The sequence below is a fragment of the Somniosus microcephalus genome, chromosome 7, assembly GCF_052327205.1.
Source record: "Somniosus microcephalus isolate GS21.2 chromosome 7, FLI_Smic_1.0, whole genome shotgun sequence".
In the NCBI taxonomy this organism is placed as follows: Eukaryota; Metazoa; Chordata; class Chondrichthyes; order Squaliformes; family Somniosidae; genus Somniosus; species Somniosus microcephalus.
Window position 1 is genome coordinate 266,581,494 of NC_140993.1, and position 21,356 is coordinate 266,602,849.

General features: G+C 48.0%; 1 protein-coding gene across 1 annotated transcript in view; it reads left to right on the forward strand.

Annotated features, from left to right (window-relative positions):
* The window catches only part of pkhd1l1.1 (PKHD1 like 1, tandem duplicate 1), a 248,397-nt gene that overhangs the window by 42,929 nt on the left and 184,112 nt on the right, over positions 1-21,356 (forward strand). The window contains exons 18-27 of the mRNA XM_085993995.1: positions 2,982-3,125; positions 4,056-4,213; positions 5,016-5,129; positions 8,390-8,524; positions 10,150-10,271; positions 12,117-12,283; positions 14,855-15,027; positions 18,278-18,425; positions 19,774-19,928; positions 20,564-20,686. Coding sequence (XP_085850121.1) covers positions 2,982-3,125; positions 4,056-4,213; positions 5,016-5,129; positions 8,390-8,524; positions 10,150-10,271; positions 12,117-12,283; positions 14,855-15,027; positions 18,278-18,425; positions 19,774-19,928; positions 20,564-20,686 — 1,439 coding nt within the window. The remainder of the gene's footprint in view (positions 1-2,981; positions 3,126-4,055; positions 4,214-5,015; positions 5,130-8,389; positions 8,525-10,149; positions 10,272-12,116; positions 12,284-14,854; positions 15,028-18,277; positions 18,426-19,773; positions 19,929-20,563; positions 20,687-21,356) is intronic.

A 21,356-nucleotide genomic window follows, 5' to 3' on the forward strand; every position in this document is an offset into this window, starting at 1 on the left:
ACCACTCCTGTCATGTTTGGCGCCACTCGGGTCATGTCGTGCGCACGACTTACGCTCCACGAAAAACTTTCGGTTTTCAGAGGTTTTCGGTTTTCGGAAGTGCGGATAAAGGATAGTCTACCTGTATAGGTATGTAAATAGGAAGAGATTAGTGAAAGTAAAGGTGGGCCCATTAGAGGTGGAGACAGAAGAATAGGCAACAAGGAAATGGCAGAGACATTAAAAAAATACTTTGTATCTGTCTTCATGGTAGAAGACACAAAAAACATTCCGGAAATAATGGGGAACCAAGGGTCTAGAGAGAATGAGGCACTTAAAGAAATCAATATAAGCAAAGACATAGTACTGGAGAAATTAATGGGACTAAGTGGCGACAAATCCCCTGGACCTGACGACCTGCATCTAGGGTTTTAAAAGAGGTAGCTGCAGAGACAGTGGATGCACTGGTATTAATCTTCCAGAATTCTCTAGATTCTAGAACAGTCCCCAAGGATTGGAAGGTAGTTTAGAGGGTGCGGAATTCTTAAAGTGCATCCAGGAGAGCTTTTTGAGCCAGCATATAGAAAGTCCTACAAGAGAGGGGGCGGTACTGGCCCTAATTCTAGGGAATGTAGCCGGGCAAGTGGTAGAAGTGTCAGTAGGAGAGCATTTTGGTGACAGTGACCATAATTTGGTGAGATTTAAGGTAGTCATGGAAAAGGACAAAGATGGACCGGAAATAAAGGTTCTAAATTGGGGGAAGGCTGATTTTAATATGATAAGGCAGGACCTGGCCAAAGTGGACTAGGATCAGCTACTTGTAGGAAAATCCAGATCAGAGCAGTGGGAGTCTTTCAGAAAGGAAATAGAGAGAGTACAACGCCCACATGTTCCCGTAAAGGTCAAGGGTGGGACCAACAAGCCCAGGGAACCCTGGATGTCAAGGGATATACAAGAATGGATTAGGAAAAAAAGGGAGGCTTTTGGCAGATACAAAGAACTAAAAACAGTGGAAGCCCTAGAGGAGTATAGAAAGTGCAGGGGGGCACTTAAAAAAGAAATTAGGAGAGTGAAGAGGGGGCATGAAAAAACACTGGCAGGCAAAATAAAGGAAAATCCCAAGGTGTTTTATAAGTATATTCCTTCTTCTTCTTAGGCAGTCCCTCGGAACCGAGGATGACTTGCTTCCACATTAAAAATGAGTTCGCAGGTGACCGATGAGTCCGATGCGGGACCCACAGTCCCCGTCACAGGTGGGGCAGACGGTGGTTGAAGGGGCGGGTGGGTGGGGTGCCTGGGTTGACGTGCGCTCCTTGCGCTGCCTGCGCTTGGCTTCTGCTAGCTCCCGGCGAAGAAACTCGAGGGAAGGGAGCTAGCACAAGAAAGGGAAATCGTGTTTGACAAATCTGTTAGAATTTTTTGAAGATGTAACTAGTAGGATGGATAAGGGGGAACCAGTGGATGTAGTGTATTTGGAATTTCAAAAAGCATTCGATAAGGTACCACCGAAGAGGTTATTTCACAAAATTAGGACTCATGGGATTGGGAGTAATATATTAGCATGGATTGAGGATTGGTTAACGGACAGAAAACAGAGAGTAGGAATAAACGGGACTAATTCAGGTTGGCAGGCTGTAACTGGTGGGGTACCGCAAGGATCAGTGCTTGGGCCTCAGCTATTTACAATCAGTGTCAATGACTTAGTTGAGGGGAGTGAGTGTAACATATCCAAGTTTGCTGATGGTACAAAGTTAGGTGGGAAAGTAAGCTATGAGGAGGACGCAAAGAGGCTGCAGAGAGATATAGACAGGTGGACTGGGTGGGCAAGAACATGGCAAACGGAATACAATGTGGGGAAGTGTGAAGTTATCCACTTTAGTAGGAAAAACAACAAAGCAGAATATTTTTTGAATGGTGAGAGACTGGGAAATATTTGCACTCAGAGGGACCTGGGTGTCCTTGTACATGAATCACAGGAAGTTAACCTGCAGGTACAGCAAGCAATTAGGAAAGCAAATGGTGTGTTAGCCTTTTGTTACCAAGGGATTAGAGTATAAGAGTTATACAGGACATTGGTGAGGCCATACCAGGAGTACTGTGTACAGTTTTGGTCTCCTTACTTAAGGAAGGATATACTTGCCTTAGAGGGAGTGCAGCGAAGGTTCACCAGACTGGTTCTTGGGATGGGGGGATTGTCCTATGGGGAGAGGTTGAGTAGACTAGGCCTATATTCTCTGGAGTTTAGAAGAATGAGAGGTGATCTAATTGAAACATATAAAATTCTTACAGGGCTTGACAGGGTTAATGCTGGGAAAATGTTTCCCCTGGCTGGGGAGTCTAGAACCAGAGGTCACAGTCACAGAATAAGGGGTCGGCCATTTAGGACTGAGATGAGGAGAAATTTCTTCACTCAGAGGGTTGTGAACCTGGAATTCTCTACCCTAGAGAGCTATGGATGCTCAGTTGTTGAGTATATTCAAGACAGAGGTTGATAATGTTTTGGGGAATGAAGGGAATCAGGGATATGGGGATCAGGCGGGAAAGTGGAGATGAGGTAGAAGATCAGCCATGATCTTGTTGAATGGCGGAGCAGGCTCGAGGGGCCAAATGGCCGACTCCTGCTCCTATTTCTTATGTTATGTTCTTATGTCCTGGTCAATATTCTCCCTGGTGTCCTGGTCAATATTTCTCCTTCAATCAATGCCACCGAAACAGATTATCTGGTCACATATCTTATTTACTGTTTGTGGGACCGTGCTGTGGAAATTGGCTGCCTACTAAACAACACTTAAAAAGTCATTCTCTGGGGGTGAAGCACGTTGTGATGTCCCGAGGATGTGAAAGGCGCTGTATGAATGCAAGTTCTTTTCCTTTATATATCCAGGGTGTAATAATACTCTCCCTTTTCTAAGATTCAGGCCGATAGACAATTGCTCCAGGAGATCACTTTGTTTATTTTGAGGTGTTGATTCTGGACTATATTTTTTCCTCCCTCTCCTCAGGTGTTCTGCCTGTGGATGCTTCAGCCAATCAGATTCAGCAAGCATTAAATGATCTGTGGTCAATTAGACCGGATGAGGTTAAAGTGTTGAGCACGGCAATCGGCCAAGGCTTTACCTACACAGTGACCTTCATCTCCACAAGAGGTAATGTACATCTCATCCCAGTCAGTTTCTCTGAATGTTTCTTCACAGGAGTGACTGAAATGCATGGCTCAGTGACCTAGTGCAGCTTGGATTTATTCTCCAGGGCTTAGTGTTTCATTCTTTGTTCGGACTTGACTGTGGAGGCATCCTGGAAACATCCTTTCTAATTACTTCCCCGCCTCCCCCCCAACTCTTGTTTTCTCCTCCCGCCTTCTAAAGTTGGTGACTCTTGCTGGTCGATGGGCGCTCTGCTACCTTATGTTGGAAGAGTGACCGCTCTTCATATCAACCTACGAAAATGATGGGCAGGAAAAGACCAGCTGGCCCGTCGAGCCTGCCCCGCACCCCAATGGCTGGACTTTCGTGACTAAACGTTTCTTCCCATAACACCCCGCAGCCGTGTAATCTCCTGGGAGGGGCAGAAAACCAGAGAAAGAACCCAGGGCCGATAAGGGAATAAAAATACGCTGGAAAATTCCTTAACCGGCATAACAAAAACAGATTATCTGATCATTACCACATTGCTGTTTGTGGGAGCTTGCTGTGCGCAAATTGGCTGCTGCGTTTCCCACATTACAACAGCGACTCCACTTCAAAAGTACTTCATTGGCTGTAAAGCACTTTGAGACGTCCGGTGGTCGTGGAAGGCGCTATATAAATGCAAGTCTTTCTTTTTCCGACCCCTTCAGCCATTTCGAAACCAGTCGCACCGACTGAGTGTGCGAACATGCATGAATCAAGAGAATAAGTGTCACCAGAGCACGCAACTGTGTGGGGGGGGGGAATCATAGCTGAGCCAATACCCATCCTCACCCAATATCCACAGTTACAATCACAAGATAAACAAACATGGGGGGAAAAAATCTAATGGAATCAAAAAAAGCCCCTTTCTTGCATTTTTAACATTTATTTCCAATTGTTCCTGTACAGGGGACTTCGATTTACTTCAGTATGAGGTTCTGGGAGGAATTAATGTCACCATCGAAGTGGTGGAACAAACCAAAGGGAAGCCCAGCATGGAATCTTTTACACTGGCCCTGGATGGGGTCAATTCCAGACCCCTTTCACATACCGCAACTGTTAATGAGGTGCGTGCCACCTGGTTATGTGCATCGGTCTCCTGAGTTTGTCTGTAATATAGTTCACGATTGCACCATGCCTATTGCAGTTAGTGGCCATTGTGCCCCGGTGAACAGCGACGGTGCAATGACTTGGAATGGTCCGCTAGGTGGCGCAGTGGAGGCAAAAATTCTGGAGCCGGAGACGGTTCGATGCCCCGAACTTTCTGCGGCGAGTTTAACAGGTATTCACGGCGCAAATGCTTGAAACTCACGGGGAGGTTGAGGGCGAGCTGCCATAATTGCGAGGCTGACGGCGGAGCGTCCACCAACTTGTGGCGAATCACAGCTCATGGGTAATCTCTTCCCGCTCCACATGTTGCTGGACGATTTACACGTAAATCACGGCGAGCGCCATTAAACTCACCGTGATTTTGGTAGCGAAATCTGGGCCAATTTCTGTATTTGTAAGAAACCGAATCATGTTTTTTTTGGAAATAACCTTACCATAACCGTGTTGTAATATCACTTGGGGGCCTAAATTCCTATCCTTAGAAACAGATTCAGCCAGCAAAGTTCAAATCCACTTTTCATTCTTTCAGACAGAGCTCCCGGATCATTACCCCTCGCTGATGAATGGTTTTATGTGCATAAGACGTGTGTCATTTGATGTGAATTTGCTATTGCCTGTTTGGTGATTTGCCTAATACAAATTTCTGGTGCAGCTAGTGAGAGGAAAGGGCTAAAAGGTGGCGAGAAGCTGAGGCTGGCTTGGCCAGCACGAGTAAGTAAGGATCTTCAGAATTATGCTCATTAAAATCTTTCATTGCAGGTCAAAGCTGCTTTAGAAGAATTAGTGGGTGTAAAATGTCCAGACTACATAATTGGCTACAAAAAGGGATTTGCAGTCAAATACTTCAACGATTTTGAAAACGGCTTATCCAAGGTATGTGTCCAAAATAAAAATCGACAAAGGATCAAATCTCACTTTCAATATATTACACACTGTCCTGAAAACATGGCTTCGTATTGACCACTCGCCTCAGAGTCTGAAGGCTGTGGGTTCAAGCCCCACTCCAGTGACCTGAGCATATAATCCAGGCTGACACACCCAGTGCAGTACTGAGGGACCGCTGCACTGTCGGGGGGCAGTACTGAGGGAGCGCTGCACTGTCGGAGGGGCAGTACTGAGGGAGCGCTGCACTGTCGGAGGGGCAGTACTGAGGGAGCGCTGCACTGTCAGAGGGTCAGTCCTGAGGGAGCGCTGCACTGTCGGAGGGTCAGTCCTGAGGGAGTGCTGCACTGTCGGAGGGGCAGTACTGAGGGAGCGCCGCACTGTCGGAGGGGCAGTGCTGAGGGAGCGCTGCACTGTCGGAGGGGCAGTACTGAGGGAGCACCGCACTGTCAGAGGGGCAGTACTGAGGGAGCGCTGCACTGTCGGAGGGGCAGTACTGAGGGAGCGCTGCACTGTCAGAGGGGCAGTACTGAGGGGGCGCTGCACTGTCGGAGGGGCAGTACTGAGGGAGCACCGCACTGTCAGAGGGGCAGTACTGAGGGAGCACCGCACTGTGGGAGAGCCAGTACTGAGGGAGCGCCGCACTGTCAGAGGGGCAGTACTGAGGGAGCACCGCACTGTCAGAGGGGCAGTACTGAGGGAGTACCGCACTGTGGGAGAGCCAGTACTGAGGGAGCGCTGCACTGTCGGAGGGGCAGTACTGAGGGAGCACCGCACTGTCGGAGGGGCAGTCCTGAGGGAGCACCGCACTGTCAGAGGGGCAGTACTGAGGGAGCACTGCACTGTGGGAGAGCCAGTACTGAGGGAGCGCTGCACTGTCGGAGGGGCAGTACTGAGGGAGCACCGCACTGTCGGAGGGGCAGTACTGAGGGAGCGCCGCACTGTCAGAGGGCCAGTACTGAGGGAGCACCGCACTGTGGGAGAGCCAGTACTGAGGGAGCGCCGCACTGTCGGAGGGGCAGTACTGAGGGAGCACCGCACTGTCAGAGGGGCAGTACTGAGGGAGCACCGCACTGTCAGAGGGGCAGTACTGAGGGAGCGCCGCACTGTCAGAGGGGCAGTACTGAGGGAGCGGCGCACTGTCAGAGGGGCAGTACTGAGGGAGCGCCGCACTGTCAGAGGGGCAGTACTGAGGGAGCACCGCACTGTCGGAGGGGCAGTACTGAGGGAGCGCCGCACTGTCGGAGGGGCAGTACTGAGGGAGCGCCGCACTGTCGGAGGGGCAGTACTGAGGGAGCGCCGCACTGTCGGAGGGGCAGTACTGAGGGAGCGCCGCGCTGTCGGAGGGGCAGTACTGAGGGAGTGCCGCGCTGTCGGAGGGGCAGTACTGAGGGAGCGCTGCACTGTCGGAGGGGCAGTACTGAGGGAGGGCTGCACTGTCAGAGGGGCAGTACTGAGGTAGCGCTGCAGTGTCAGAGGGGCAGTACTGAGGTAGCGCTGCATTGTCAGAGGGGCAGTACTGAGGGAGCGCTGCACTGTCGGAGGGGCAGTACTGAGGGAGCGCTGCACTGTCGGAGGGGCTGTCCTGAGGGAGCGCTGCACTGTCAGAGGTGCCATCTTTTGATTAAAACATTAAACAAAGCCCAGCCTGCCTGTTCAGATGGATGCTAAAAATCTCCTAACAGTATTTCAAAGAAGAGTTCTCCTGGTGCCCTGGCCAGCATACCTCCCGTAACGAACATCACCATAAACAGATTGACTGGTCATTTATTTCATTTCTGTTTGTGGGACCTTGCTGTGCTCAAATCGGCTGACATATTTCCCTACGCTTCCAAAGTACTTCATTGGCTACATAAATGCAAGTTCTTTCTTGGTGGCTTTTTAGCTTCAGTAGGATAGAATGACGCTGCAGGAAATTATTTTACCGTTCACATTTTGTCAGAGTTTCTATTTTATTTGTTATCAATGTGGAAAATTGGCAATATCGGATAGGTCACCCGTTATACACCCCGCCCGTTATACACCCGCCCGTTATACACCCCGCCCGCCCGTTATACACCCCATCCGTTATACACCCCGCCCATTATACACCCGCCCGTTATACACCCCGTCCGTTATACACCCCGCCCGTTATACACCCGCCCGTTATACACCCGCCCGTTATACACCCGCCCGTTATACACCCGCCCGTTATACACCCGCCCGTTATACACCCGCCCGTTATACACCCCGCCCGTTATACACCCCGCCCGTTATACACCCGCCCGTTATACACCCGCCCGTTATACACCCGCCCGTTATACACCCCGCCCGTTATACACCCCGTCCGTTATACACCCGCCCGTTATACACCCCGCCCGTTATACACCCGCCCGTTATACACCCCGCCCGTTATACACCCCGCCCGTTATACACCCGCCCGTTATACACCCGCCCGTTATACACCCCGCCCGTTATACACCCGCCCGTTATACACCCGCCCGTTATACACCCCGCCCGTTATACACCCCGCCCGTTATACACCCGCCCGTTATACACCCCGCCCGTTATACACCCGCCCGTTATACACCCCGCCCGTTATACACCCCGCCCGTTATACACCCGCCCGTTATACACCCGCCCGTTATACACCCCGTCCGTTATACACCCCGCCCGTTATACACCCCGCCCGTTATACACCCGCCCGTTATACACCCGCCCGTTATACACCCCCCAGTTATACACCCGCCCGTTATACACCCGCCCATCAAATAGTGCTGATAAAATGAGACCATTCAATAAAATGGATTTCCGTGCTGCTTGAATGATGAATATTCAATTGAGCCTAATATTAAAATTGTAATTTTAAAATTAATTTTCGGGATGTGGGCGTCGCTGGCAAGGCTGGCATTTATTGCCCATCCCTAGTTACCATTGAGACAGTGGAGATACAACTGAGTGTCTCGCTGGGCCACGTCAGAGGGCAGTTAAGAGTCAACCACGCTGGAGTGGGACTGGAGTCACATATAGGCCCAGACAGGGTAAGGACGGCAGGTTCCCTTCCCTAAAGAACATTAATGAACCAGTTGGCTTTTTACGACAATCCGACGGCTTCACGGTCACTTTTACTGAGCTTTTTATTTCCAAATTTTTATAAACTGAATTCAAATTCTCCAACTGCCCACGGTGGGATTTGAACTCACGTTCTCTGGATTATTAGTCCCGAGGCCATCAATAGAATGTCGTTTCTCGTTTCCCTCCTTACCTTGTAGGACACCGACTATGAAGGTGGCCAGGTGACAGTCGAAACCGATGCTTTCTGTGGGCGATACGCTGTAAAAAACCCCAGGTCTTTGTTTGGCTTCACACAATATCGTCATCCAGTTTCGTTAACCGTGTACAAACAGGTGAGACCTAAGCTGCCTGGAGACAAATGAAAACAGTTCTTGAAGTACGTTGTCATCCGATACAAGCTGCATTTGTAGTGGTTTCCTTATACTGTTACTCTGAAAAGAATGGCAGATATTGGAGACTGGTGCTTATTCCTGTTACCGATCGACTGGTTTCTAGCTACAAACTCATGTCCATCTCCATTTGACCCATAGAGCTCATGACACTGCTCCTTGAAATGTTCATGGCAGGTCTATAAATAAGAACATAAGAAATAGGAGCAGGAGTCGGCCATTCGGCCCCTCGAGCCTGCTCCGCCATTCAGTAAGATCATGGCTGATCTTCTGCCTCATCGCCACTTTCCTGCACTATCCCCATATCCCTTGGTTCCCTTAGTGTACAAAATCTATCGACCTCATCCTTGAATATACTCAACGACTGAGCCTCCACAGCCCTCTGGGGTAGAGAATTCCAAAGATTCACAACCCTCCGAGTGAAGAAATTCCTTCTCATCTCAGTCCTAAATGGCCGACCCCTTATCCTGAGACTGTGACCCCTGGTTACAACATTACAACAGTGACTACACTCCAAAAGTACTTCATTGGCTGTAAAGCGCTTTCAGACATCCAGTGGTCGTGAAAGGTGCTATAGAAATGCAAGTCTTTCTTTTAGTTCTAGACTCTCCAGCCAGGGGGAACATCCTCTCAGCATCTACCCTGTCAAGCCCACTAAGAATTTTATACGTTTCAATGAGATCACCTCTCATTCTTCTAAAATATAGGCCCACTTTTTTTATATATATATATAAACTCGTTTCCTTAATGGCTCTGTAGCTATGGGGACTACCTGCTATGGTACTGAACCATACAGGCGACGAAGCTCCCAGCTTCCATCCCTGCTTGATCTTCGACGCTGTATTTGGCCCCAGTGTCCAGCTACCCAACAATCGCTGCTGGGAACAGGCTCATCCGTGATGCTCCCCTGGATCAATAGCCTGCTGACATTTGCCGCCTAGGCTCACAGCTGAAGAAATGAGGCTTGAGTAAGGTAGGAGGGGGCTGCTGTTGGCACCCTCAGGAGGAATGGGGAGGAGGGTAGGGGAATTCTCAAACAACTTTGGCTTTTGCAAAGTTGCAGAATTGCCAGCTGCAAAGTTGATGGTTCAATGAGTTGAAGCATAAATTTTCATTCTTAAAGAAGAACTATGCAGTGTGGGTTGGACGCTTTCCTTGGCCCCTGATTTGTTTACTCTGATTTACACCCAGTTAAAGACAGGGCGTATTCTAATGAGATTGGGAGGGTACTTGGACGTAACTTCACTTTGGCAGAGCGGGCGCGTGTTGGACGTATTTCCGGGTCTAACTCCAGGTTGTGGCCAAGGAGGAAATTCCAAACCCCTGTAGTTAGATCATTACAAACTTCATTTCCTTTGCGTGATTTTAAAAATAGTTAATATAAATCTTGATTGACTTAGACTCTTGTGACTGTTTGCCGTACATTTATTCTGCTTGATGCAATGATCAATGCTATAGAATCTGTACAATGATGTCTTTCTACACAGTTTTTAAGTAAGTGGCTATTAGATATGAAATACTAATAATAAAGAACAGTGCGGCTAATGTGACTTTAACTGTGTGTTCAGATTTGTTTTGCATATAAAGGTGCTTTGAGAAATTATTTTCATCTGTCGTTCAATTACAATAATGAAGGTACAAGAATTCAAATGAATACTCAGTTCCAATACAATTTTGCTCAAGAGAATCAGTAAGTATTGATGCTTAAATATTATTTAATTTGGGTTTTATTTTACACTCTCCAAATATTGCTGTATCTGCCAGATTTACCCATTCGATAAATGGCACGGTCTAAATGCTATTTGCCGGCAAGATAAAAGTAACTAATAATTGTCTTCAGAAACGAGAAGCGATAGATTAGAAGGTAAGCTCCACTCTCGGCATGAAGGCTCGCTCGATGGGAGCGCTGATAGAACGAGACGCGGCATTGGAGCTGCGCCTCAGTAAAATGGCCCTTTAAAGTTTAGTTTTTAACTTATGTCCTTTATCATTGGGAGAGTGAGGAAAGTCTAAAGCACTGCATTTTATAATATTTGCAGCAAAACAGAACTATCGGTTAGAAAGAAAGGAGAAAGAACTTGTATTTATATAACGCCTTTCATGACCGTCTCAAAACACAAGAACATTGTGGGTTCAAAGCCCCACTCCAGAGACTTGAGCCCATAATCCAGGCGGACACTCCCAGTGCCAGTACTGAGGGAGTGCTGCACTGTCAGAGTTGCCGTCTTTCGGATGAGACGATAAACCGAGGCCCCGTCTGCTCTCCCAGGTGGATGTTAACGATCCCATGGCACTATTTCAAAGGAAATTAAGGGGCTTGACAGGGTAGATGCTGGGTTGATGTTTCCCCTGGCTGAGGAGTCTAGAACTGGGGGAAATAGTCTCAGAATAAGGGGCCGGCCATTTCGGACTGAGATGAGGAGAAGTTTCTTCGCTCCGAGGGTGGTGAATCTTTGGAATTCTCTACCCCAGAGGGCTGTGGAGCCTCAGTCATTGAGTATATTCAAGACAGAGATTGATAGATTTTTGGATATTAAGGGAATCGAGGGATATGGGGATAGTGCAGGAAAGTGGAGTTGAGGTAGAAGATCAGCCAAGATCTTACTGAATGGCGGAGCAGGCTCGAGGGGCCGAATGGCCGACTCCTGCTCCTATTTCTTGTGTTCTTATGTAAGCAGAAAGTTCTCCTGGTTTCCGGGCCGATATTTATCCCTCAATCAATATCACTAAAACAGATTATCTGGTCATTTATCTCATTGCTGTTTGTGGAACTTTACTGTGCGCAAAATTGACTGCCACATTTCCCAGATTACAACAGTGACTGCATTTCAAAAAGTGCTTTATTGGCTGCAAAGCGCTTTGGGACGTCCTGAGGTGGTGAAAGGCAAAGTGACTGCATAGTTGTTCTACTGTACATGAGAGAAGCTCGATCCTAAATAACCCCTCACACTCCCCGCTCCCCCCCACCAAAAGGAGAGAATTCCCCCCCAATTAATGATCTGAGAAAACTTGTTAGATTGGTCAGAAGTGAACGGAAACCCTTTAGGACACTGGGTGTCCAACCTCTGCCTCAGAAACCCTTATACTTATTTGCTGCTTTGCTCCATATACATTTTGTGGGCCAGGAGGTTTGGAAAAGGATGTTATTTCCTTGGTGGATCAATCCTAAATCAGACCCCAGCCACTTGAGGTTCTATGGGTATTGATGGGAACATGGAGTGACACCAAGCCTCCATCTGTACCTATGTAGCCCACAGATGTAAAAGTCTGGATACCTCTGCTTTCAGAGGCACCTTCACGGGAGAGACCTTGGGGTAGATATTCAACTTCCCACCTGGGGGTAAAACTGGTGTTCAGGTTGTAGAAACAGTCTGAATTTCAACTCCATTAAAATCAGTTTGACAAGTTGAAAATCCCCCCCCCAACCACACCTTTATCTGTATGTTTCTGGTTATTTAACTTGAGAGAGATTAGATGTTGAGGCTTTGATATGCTGGGCTACACAGAACCTTAACTGAGTGCCTCTTGGTTCTAGATGGTCCTACACCTGCATCAACTTGCTTAACCTTGTGCAGTCCAGGTTTCCTAGAGGAAGCAACTTCTTGTTCAATGCGCTCTATCTGTACAAAGACACATCAGGCCAGGATTTCTTTGTGGACACTGTTTACATTGGACAGCAGGCTACAACGAACAATCCAGCCGGTATTTCTATTTTGTATTTCAAACCCGAGTGGAGGTCTGATCAGAATTCCGTTACTGTAGTAATGATAAAGAAGTAATGTAATAGAGAATTCCTGTAAATTATACAATAGCAAAATACTGCGGATGCTGGAAATCTTGTTAAAATGTTGTTATTCCTGTAAATTATAATCAGGTTTGCATAGGTCAGCAATGCCTAAGCCAACACTGGCCATAAGAAACACAGACAAGCACAAAGTAAGAAAACGTGCATCAAATAACGATAACCAGAGGGCTCAGATTTAAGGTGATTGGCAAAAGTACCAGAGGCGACATGAGGAAAAGCTTCTTTACGCAACGAGTGGTTAGGATTTGGAATGCACTGTCTGAGAGCCAAGCTGTTCCAGTGCAGCTACAACACTGGCATCTGCCCGACAGTGTGGAAAACTGCCCAGGTATGTCCTGTCCACAAAAAGCAGGACAAATCCAATCCGGCCAATTACTGCCCCATCAGTTTACTCTCAATCATCAGCAAAGTGATGGAAGGTGTCATCGACAGTGCTATCAAGCAGCACTTACTCACCAATAACCTGCTCACTGATGCCCAGTTTGGGTTCTGCCAAGACCACTCGGCTCCCGACCTCATTACAGCCTTGGTCCAAACATGGACAAAGGAGCTGAATTCCAGAGGTGAGGTGAGAGTGACTGCCCTTGACATCAAGGCAGCATTTGACCGAGTGTGGCATCAAGGAGTCCTAGTAAAACTGAAGTCAATGGGAATCGTGGGGGAAACTCTCCACTGGCTGGAGTCATACCTTGCACAAAGGAAGATGGTTGTGGTGGTTGAAGGTCAGTCATCACAGCCCCAGGACATTGCTGCAGGCGTTCCTCAGGGCAGTGTCCTAGGCCCAACCATCTTCAGCTGCTTCATCAATGACCTTCCCTCCAACATAAGGTCAGAAATGGGGATGTTCGCTGATGACTGCACAGTGTTCAGTGCCATTCACAACTCCTCAGATAATGAAGCAGTCCATGCCCGCCTGCAACAAGACCTGGACGACATTCAGGCTTGGGCTGATAAGTGGCAGGTAACATTCGCGCCACACAAGTGCCAGGCAATGACTATCTCCAACAAGCGAGAGTCTACCCACCGCCCCTTGACATTCAGCGGCATTACCATCACCGAATCCCCCACCATCAACATCCTGGGGGTCACCATTGACCAGAAACTTAACTCGACCAGCCACATAAATCCTGTGGCAACAAGAGCAAGTCAGAGACTCGGTATTCTGTAGTGAGTGTCTCACCTCCTGACTCCCCAAAGCCTTTCCACCATCTACAAATCACAAGTCAGGAGTGTGATGGAATACTCTCCACTTGCCTGGATGAGTGCAGTTCCAACAACACTCAAGAAGCTCGACACCATCCAAGACAAAGCAGCCCGCTTGATTGTCACCCCATCCACCACCTTAAACATTCACTCCCTCCACCACCGGCGCACCGTGGTTGCAGTGTGTACCATCTACAAGATGCACTGCAGCAACTCACCAAGGCTTCTTCGGCAGCACCTCCCAAACCTACGACCTCTACCACCAAGAAGGACAAGGGCAGCAGGCGCAGGGGAAGACCACCACCTCCAAGTTCCCCTCCAAGTCACACACCATCCTGACTTGGAAGTATATCGCCGATCCTTCATCGTCACTGTGTCAAAATCCTGGAACTCCCTCCCTAACAGCACTGTGGGAGTACCTTCATCACACGGACTGCAGCGGTTCAAGAAGGTGGCTCACCACCACCTTCTCAAGGGCAATTAGGGATGGGCAATAAACATTGGCCTTGCCAAGACACCCACATCCCATGAACAATTTTTAAAAAACGAGGGCGGTGGAAGCAAATTTAATAGTAACTTTCAAAAGGGAATTGGATAAATACTTGAAGGAGAAAAAAATGCATGGCGATGGGGAAGAGCGGGGGTGTGAGACTAACTGGATTGCACTTTGAAAGGGCCAGCGCAGACTCGATGGGCTGAATGGCTTCCTTCTGTGCTGTACTATTCTACGATTCTATGAAATCCATGGGGACCTGTTGACTTTTGTGATGTGTACAGCTCTGCACCAAGAGCAGGAACCCTGAATCCATAAAATCTATCGTACCGTATCTGAACATCGTAAAGGATGAGGAAAATGGCACGGTTTTGTTAGGTAAGGTCATTCAGGGATATGGAACTAAGATGGGTAAATGGAGTTGAGGTACAGAGCAGCCATGATCTAATAGAATGGCGGAACAGGCTCGAGGGGCTGAATGACTTACTCTTGTTCTTATGCTTACACCCCCGCGGAGAAGCATGAATTGTGTTTATATGTGGCTTCTATCTGTACCTGGAGCTGAGACTGTAGTATGAGGAGCTGGCACAGGGTTCTTCTTGGGCAATCTCGTCCAGATCTTCCTTATCTACCCTACAAGGGTGGTCTGAGGTGACAACGCCTTGCTCAAAGAGTTTGAAGTATATTTCGGAGAGCTACTAGAGGTTGCGTACTATTAACTGTTTGTAATATTTTGCTTTTACGTTCAGTGAATGGCATCTTTCATTTGCAGATGTACCAATGCGAGCTCGCCCACCATTGTTTGACAAAGGAATTATTATCGAGCAGTTCATAGTTACCCAGAGAGAAATTGAAAATGCCACAGTGTATAATCAGTATGAAGTCACCATGATTCCCTTCAACTGCAGCTACAACATTCCACTGCTAGAGGTTGGCTTTGCTCAGGTCAGTATTCTTATGTTCATTAATAAATAGACATTCTTATTATGAACACAGCTAGCTTTTGCTAGACACTTTTATTGAGCACATGTGGACTAGGTACAGTATCTGTAGAGGCTTCCATCTTGACTGCTGCCTTGTGGGTAGCCTAGTGCCTTATGGGTAATGTAGTCTTAATATACATACAGCTGGGTAGTGTAGTCTTATACATACAGCTATATACAGCTCTACGGCTCCACCTAGTGTCCACTATAGAATGACATGTTATTGATCATTACAAGTATGACATGATATTTGGGTAGAAACTGAAAAAGGATCACCTTTTAGTGACTGAGGGACTATTTCACGAATCTGCATAACTCTCAGAGAGACGCCCCCCTCTCCCCCATCAAAGTGTATTGTTCTGGTGTCCAGCAAGTGTGACGTCATCCAGTTCGAACCTAAGAAAGATAAATCAGTGTCTTCTTCTTGGGCAGTCCCTCGGAACCGAGGATGACTTGCTTCCACATTAAAAATGAGTTCGCAGGTGACTGATGAGTCCAATGCGGGACCGACAGTCTCTGTCACAGGCGGGGCAGACGGCGGTTGAAGGGGCGGGTGGGTGGGGTGCTTGGGTTGACGTGCGCTCCTTCCGCTGTTTGCGCTTGGCTTCCGCTTGCTCCCGGCGAAGAGACTCAAGGTATTCGGCGCCTTCTCGGAGGCTTCTCCTCCAGTTTGTGCGGCCTTGGGCCAGGGATTCCCAGGTGTCGGTGGGGATGTTGCACTTTTTCAAGGAGGCTTTGAGGGTGTCCTTGAAGCGTTTCCTCTGCCCGCCTGGGGCTCTCTAGCCGTGTCGGAGATCCGAGTAGAGCGCTTGTTTTGGGAGTTTCGTATCGGGCATGTGGACGATGTGACCTGTCCATCGGAGCTGATCAAGCGTGGTCAAAGCTTCGATACTGGGGATGTTGGCCTAAATGGTGAGAGATTAGGAACTGTAGAGGAGTCCCAAGTACACAAATTATTTAAAGCTGGTACAGTAGATAGGTACAAAAAACAATCAAAAATGCTAATGGGATGTTGGTCTTTATCTCAAGGGGGGCTGGAATACAAAGGGGATGAAGTGTTGCTTCAGTTGTACAAAGCCTTGGTCAGGCCCTATCTGGAGTACTGCACTCAGTCCCAGGCACCGCCTCTCAGGAAGGAGCTATAGGCCCACATTAAGCTCCACTTGTCATAGTTTTGCCCACTCACTTAATCTGTTTTTGTCCCTTTGCACCTTCCTGCTCACATCTGGACTACTTACAGTCCCTCCCACCTACGTTTCTGGAACTAATACCCCGTCTCCTGTTTCCTAACCCAAATCTATCCCATCCTTTTTGTAGCACCCTCGCCTCTGAGTCAGAAGGGATGTAAAAGATCCCACGGCACTATTTCGAAGAAGAGCAGGGGAGTTCTCCCCGGTGTCCTGGACAATATTTATCCCTCAATCAACATCACTAAAACAGATTATCTGGTCATTATCACATTGCTGTTTGTGGGAGCTTGCTGTGTGTAAATTGGCTGGCACCTTCCCTACATTACAACAGTGACTACATTTCCAAAAGTAATTCATTGGCTGTAAAGCACTTTGGGACGTCCAGTGGTCGTGAAAGGCGCTATATAAATGCATGTCTTTATTTTTTATTTTTTAAACCCTACCATGGATTTCTGTTCCCCAACCCATGCTGGTAATCTGCTCCATGATTCTATCCCCTTCTTACTAAAAATAGTTGTTACATTTCCTATTTTCTATGACACCCTTAACTTTGAACTCCTGGTCCTCCAATCCACAGTCCGACAGAAGAGTTTTCTTGGATCCAAATTCCCCATTCATTAAATCTTTAAATCCCTCGATCAAGATTTCTCCCCCCACCCCACAACCCCCACACTCCTCCTCTCCCTTCTCCAGAGAGTAATGTCCCAGAGTGAACAACCTTTCCCCATAAACCAGCCCTCTTAAGTTCAGGAATCTTCCTGGGGTGGGGGGCTCCTCGGAACTCTCTCTGATCATTCTACATCCTTCCCGTAATATGGAGACAAACACTGAGCACAGTATTCCAGCAGGGCCAAATGCAACCAACACCACCGCATAAATCACCCCGAGCTGTACATCCATCTTTTCATTTTCTTCCTTTACTACCTGGCAGCACCAAACTCTTCTGTTTGTAGAAGATAGGGTTTTTTTTGTGCAATTGGGAAGCAATTTTCTGCTGCAGACCGCTGGGAATTAGACTGGGACCTCGGCAAAGTGGGATCAATTTTAAAACGCTGCTTTAGAATAAGATTACAATATAAAAATGTCTGGTTCTTGACTGGTGGCTGAGTGTATGCTCTTCTCTTGTGTTTGGAAGGGTCCAGTTGGCAGTCTCCTCTACATTGGGGAGACCAAACGCAGATTGGGTGACCGCTTTGCGGAACACCTCCGTTCAGTCCGTAAGGGTGACCCCGAGCTTCCGGTCGCCTGTCATTTCAATTCACCGCTCCATTCCCACTCGGACCTCACCGTCCTTGGCCTCTTGTACTGTTCCATGGAAGCTCAACGTAAACTCGAGGAACAGCACCTCATCCTCCGATTGGGCAGTCTGCAGCCTTCCGGTCTCAATATCGAGTTCAACAATTTCAGATCATAACCTCGGCCCCTATTTCATTTTCACTTATATTTTTCCACTCCTTTCCTTTCCCCCCCCCCCCCCTTTCCTTTTGTTTCTCTCTCACACCTGGCAGCTATCTTTTGCCCTGCCAGTACACTTTACACCTAATCACAGCCTATTACCATCTCGTCTAGCTTCTAATCTCTTTTACTTCTTTTGGTTCTTTTATTCTTTTGTCCGATCGCAGCCCTGCCTTCGATCTAGTTCCTTTTCTCTCCAGTTTTGAAGAAGGGTCAAACCCGAAACGTCAACTCAAATTTCTCTCCACGGATGTTGCCTGACTTGCTGAGTTTTTCCAGCATTTTCTGTTGTTATTTCAGTTGGTGGTAAGTTGGGTCTAACTGTGTTCCCAATGTTTTGGACAGTCTACGAGTTAGAATTCCCATGGTGCTCCCCCAATCTCCCACTACATCTTCAGTGGATCCGCAGAACAGTGAGAGGACTGGTGTAAACAGCCGGGTTTCTCTGAGGCTTTCTCGCCAATGTCCCGTCGAGGTTACAACGGGAGATTGGGAGAAACCCCTGCAGAAATGGTAGGAAAATGTCTCTGCTTGGAAGTGTAACGCTTGCGATGAATGTTTGTCCAGGCTGTGTCCAATGGTACAAAGGATGAGCTGGCTCACAGGGGAAGCACATGGCCCGAAGGGTCCGTTTTAAGAGTCCGGAGAACGGAAGCAGCATCTCCTCCAGTCACTGGCACCCTGGATATTGAGGTCTTTGGGAGATCTTTGAAAGGTAAGCAGTGAATGCTGAAACTGTGTCTTTTTTTGGAAACCTTCTCTCAATCTGTTTGTCTTCAGAAAACCCTCTTCAGACCAAGGTAAATCTCGGGAGGTTCTGCTTTGTGCAGAGTCTCACTCGACAGGAATGTTCTAGATTTTTCCAGCCGTAACGATTAATCTCTGGAAAATCGGGTACATTGGCCTACGTACCAGATTCTCTGATCCACAGTGGGGGATGTGTCCTGTAATATGTAGCCTACTGTATTTGTGTTCTGGGGCTGTGCACAATGTCAAATTTCAGTTTATTAAAGTGCCAACAAAGCCAGATAACTTTGACCATAATCTTGATTTCATAGCAGTTAACAGGACAAAAACACATCAGTTAGCCTCCGACAGCTCACTTCATTGTAACTTCACGTCTGTGTCTCCTTCTCACCGACTCGTCTTCCACATACCTGTGTCTCAGGGGGAAACAGTCTCGCCTGACAGAAGGTCGTGGGTTCAAGTCCCGCTCCAGAGACTTGAGCACATGATCCAGGAAATGGGAACACCCAGTATAGCGAGCCCCTGGCACAACCCTCCCCCCCCCCCCCCACAACCCGGAGCGACCCCGATACCACCTACCTTCAATGGGGACCAGCAAGGGAGCCGCACCAACCCTCCCCCAACCCCACACAAGGGGGAATCATTGGCAGCCACATTCCCCACTGTTCCCAGACTTCCGCCACCCAGCCACCCACCCACCCGCTCCAACGGCCACCCCCCACCCCCCCGCCCCCCCAGAGTTACAGCACTAGTCTGGTGGAATCCCGAGAGAGAATTCAGTCTCTAGAATCCTTAAATGGAAAAGTGCTCCATCAAGAGCAAAAATTTAAGACGCTGCATATTATTTCATCATGGGATTGTTCTCCTTAGAGCAGAGAAGGTCAAGAAGAGATTTAATAGACTCGTTCAAAATTATGAGGGGTTTTGATTGAGTAAGTAAGGAGACACAGTTTCCACTGGCAGGAGGGTCAGTAACCAGAGGACAGAGATTAAAGGTGATTGGCAAAAGAGCCCGAGGGAAGACGAGGAAATCTTTTTACCCAGCGAGTTATGATGATCTGGAATGTACTGCCTGAAAGGGCGGTGGAAGCAGATTCAATGGTAATTTTCAAAAGAGAATTGGATAAATACGAATAAAGGAAAAATTTGCTGGGCTAAGGGGAAGTGAGCGGGGGAGTGGGACTATTTGGATCGCTCTTTCAAAGAGCTGGCACAGGCACGATGGGCCAAATGGCCTCCTTCTGTGCTGCAAGATTCTAGGATTCTATCATCCCCATTTTGATGTTCTCTGTGATTTTTTATTTTTATTTTTGAAGATTTGCCAGTTGATTCTACGGCCTCAGAAATGCAATACGCCTTACAAACCATTCCTGAGATTGGGACGGTTTCCGTGACGAGATCAGGCAGCTGTTCCGGCCACCGTTGGAGAGTGCAATGGTTGAGCAAGGCCGGCAACCAGCCCACCTTACAGGTGAGACGCAGACTCTGGTGAAATAAAACAACCGCCTTGATGAAAATCCCAACACCGTCCAGCCTCGCTGTTGAGCTTGTTGGCCTGAGCAGATGCATTGGAAGTGACAGAAGGAGCACAAGTTGGAATAGGGTGTTTTGCTGGTTGTTCTTCAACAGCCGAGATTTAATTCTGTCTCTCTTGAACCCCATATTTCTTAGTCGTTTAAATGAGTTGCTTCGGCTGCACCTGGATGGACGATGGCAGCAGGCGCATGGGAACACCACCACCTCCAAGTTCCCCTCCAAGTCACACACCATCCTGACTTGGAAATATATCGGCCGTTCCTTCATCGTCGCTGGGTCAAAATCCTGGAACTCCCTCCCTAACAGCACCGTGGAAGCACCTTCACCACACGGGCTGCAGCGGTTCAAGGAGGCGGCTCACCACCACCTTCTCAAGGGGCAACTAGGGATGGGCAATAAATGCTGGCCTTGCCAGCGTTGCCCACATCCCGGGAATGAATTTTAAAAAAGAGTAGCAGCAACTAGTAATTGCTTGTGAGACATAGGGAATGAAATTAAGTACACGGCAATATGACTGTGGAATTGAAAAATGTTAAGTGTTAAAATGTATGTTGATTCTGTGTTGAGCAGATTAATGATTCGAATGTCAGTGGAGTCAATGCGAGGATAATTGTTTACAACCAGAGGCATGGCGGGCTATTTAGTCAACATCTGACTGGAGATCTGTTCCGTACACCACACGCACAGCCCCAGGTACGTACATACACGCTCCGTCTTGATCCTGTCAGCAACTCGCACATACTTGCACACAGAGGAACAGGAGTTGGCCATTCAGCCCCTTGAGCCTGCTCCGCCGTTCAGTCAGATCATGGCTGATCTGTACCCCAACTCCATTTACCCACCTTTGCTCCATATCTCACAATAAGATTCACCAGACTGATACCTGGGATGGCAGGAATAACGTATGAGGAGAGATTGGGTCGATTAGGCTTATATTCGCTAGAGTTTAGAAGAATAAGAGAGGATCTCATTGAAACTTATAAAATTCTAACAGGACTGGACAGATTAGATGCAGGAAGGATGTTCCCGATGGCGGGGGAGTCCAGAACCAGGGGTCACAGTCTAAGGATAAGGGGTAAGCCATTTAGGACAGAGATGAGGAGGAATTTCTTCACCCAGAGAGTGGTGAACCTGTGGCATTCTCTACCACAGAAGGCAGTTGAGGCCAATTCATTAAATATATTCAAGAAGGGGTTAGATATATTTCTTAAGGCTAAAGGGATCAAGGGGTATGGGGAGAAAGCAGGGACAGGGTGCTGAATTTGGATGATCAGCCATGATCTCATTAAATGGCGGAGCAGGCTCGAGGGGCCGAATGGCCTACTCCTGCTCCTATCTTCTATGTTAATACCCTTACCCAATA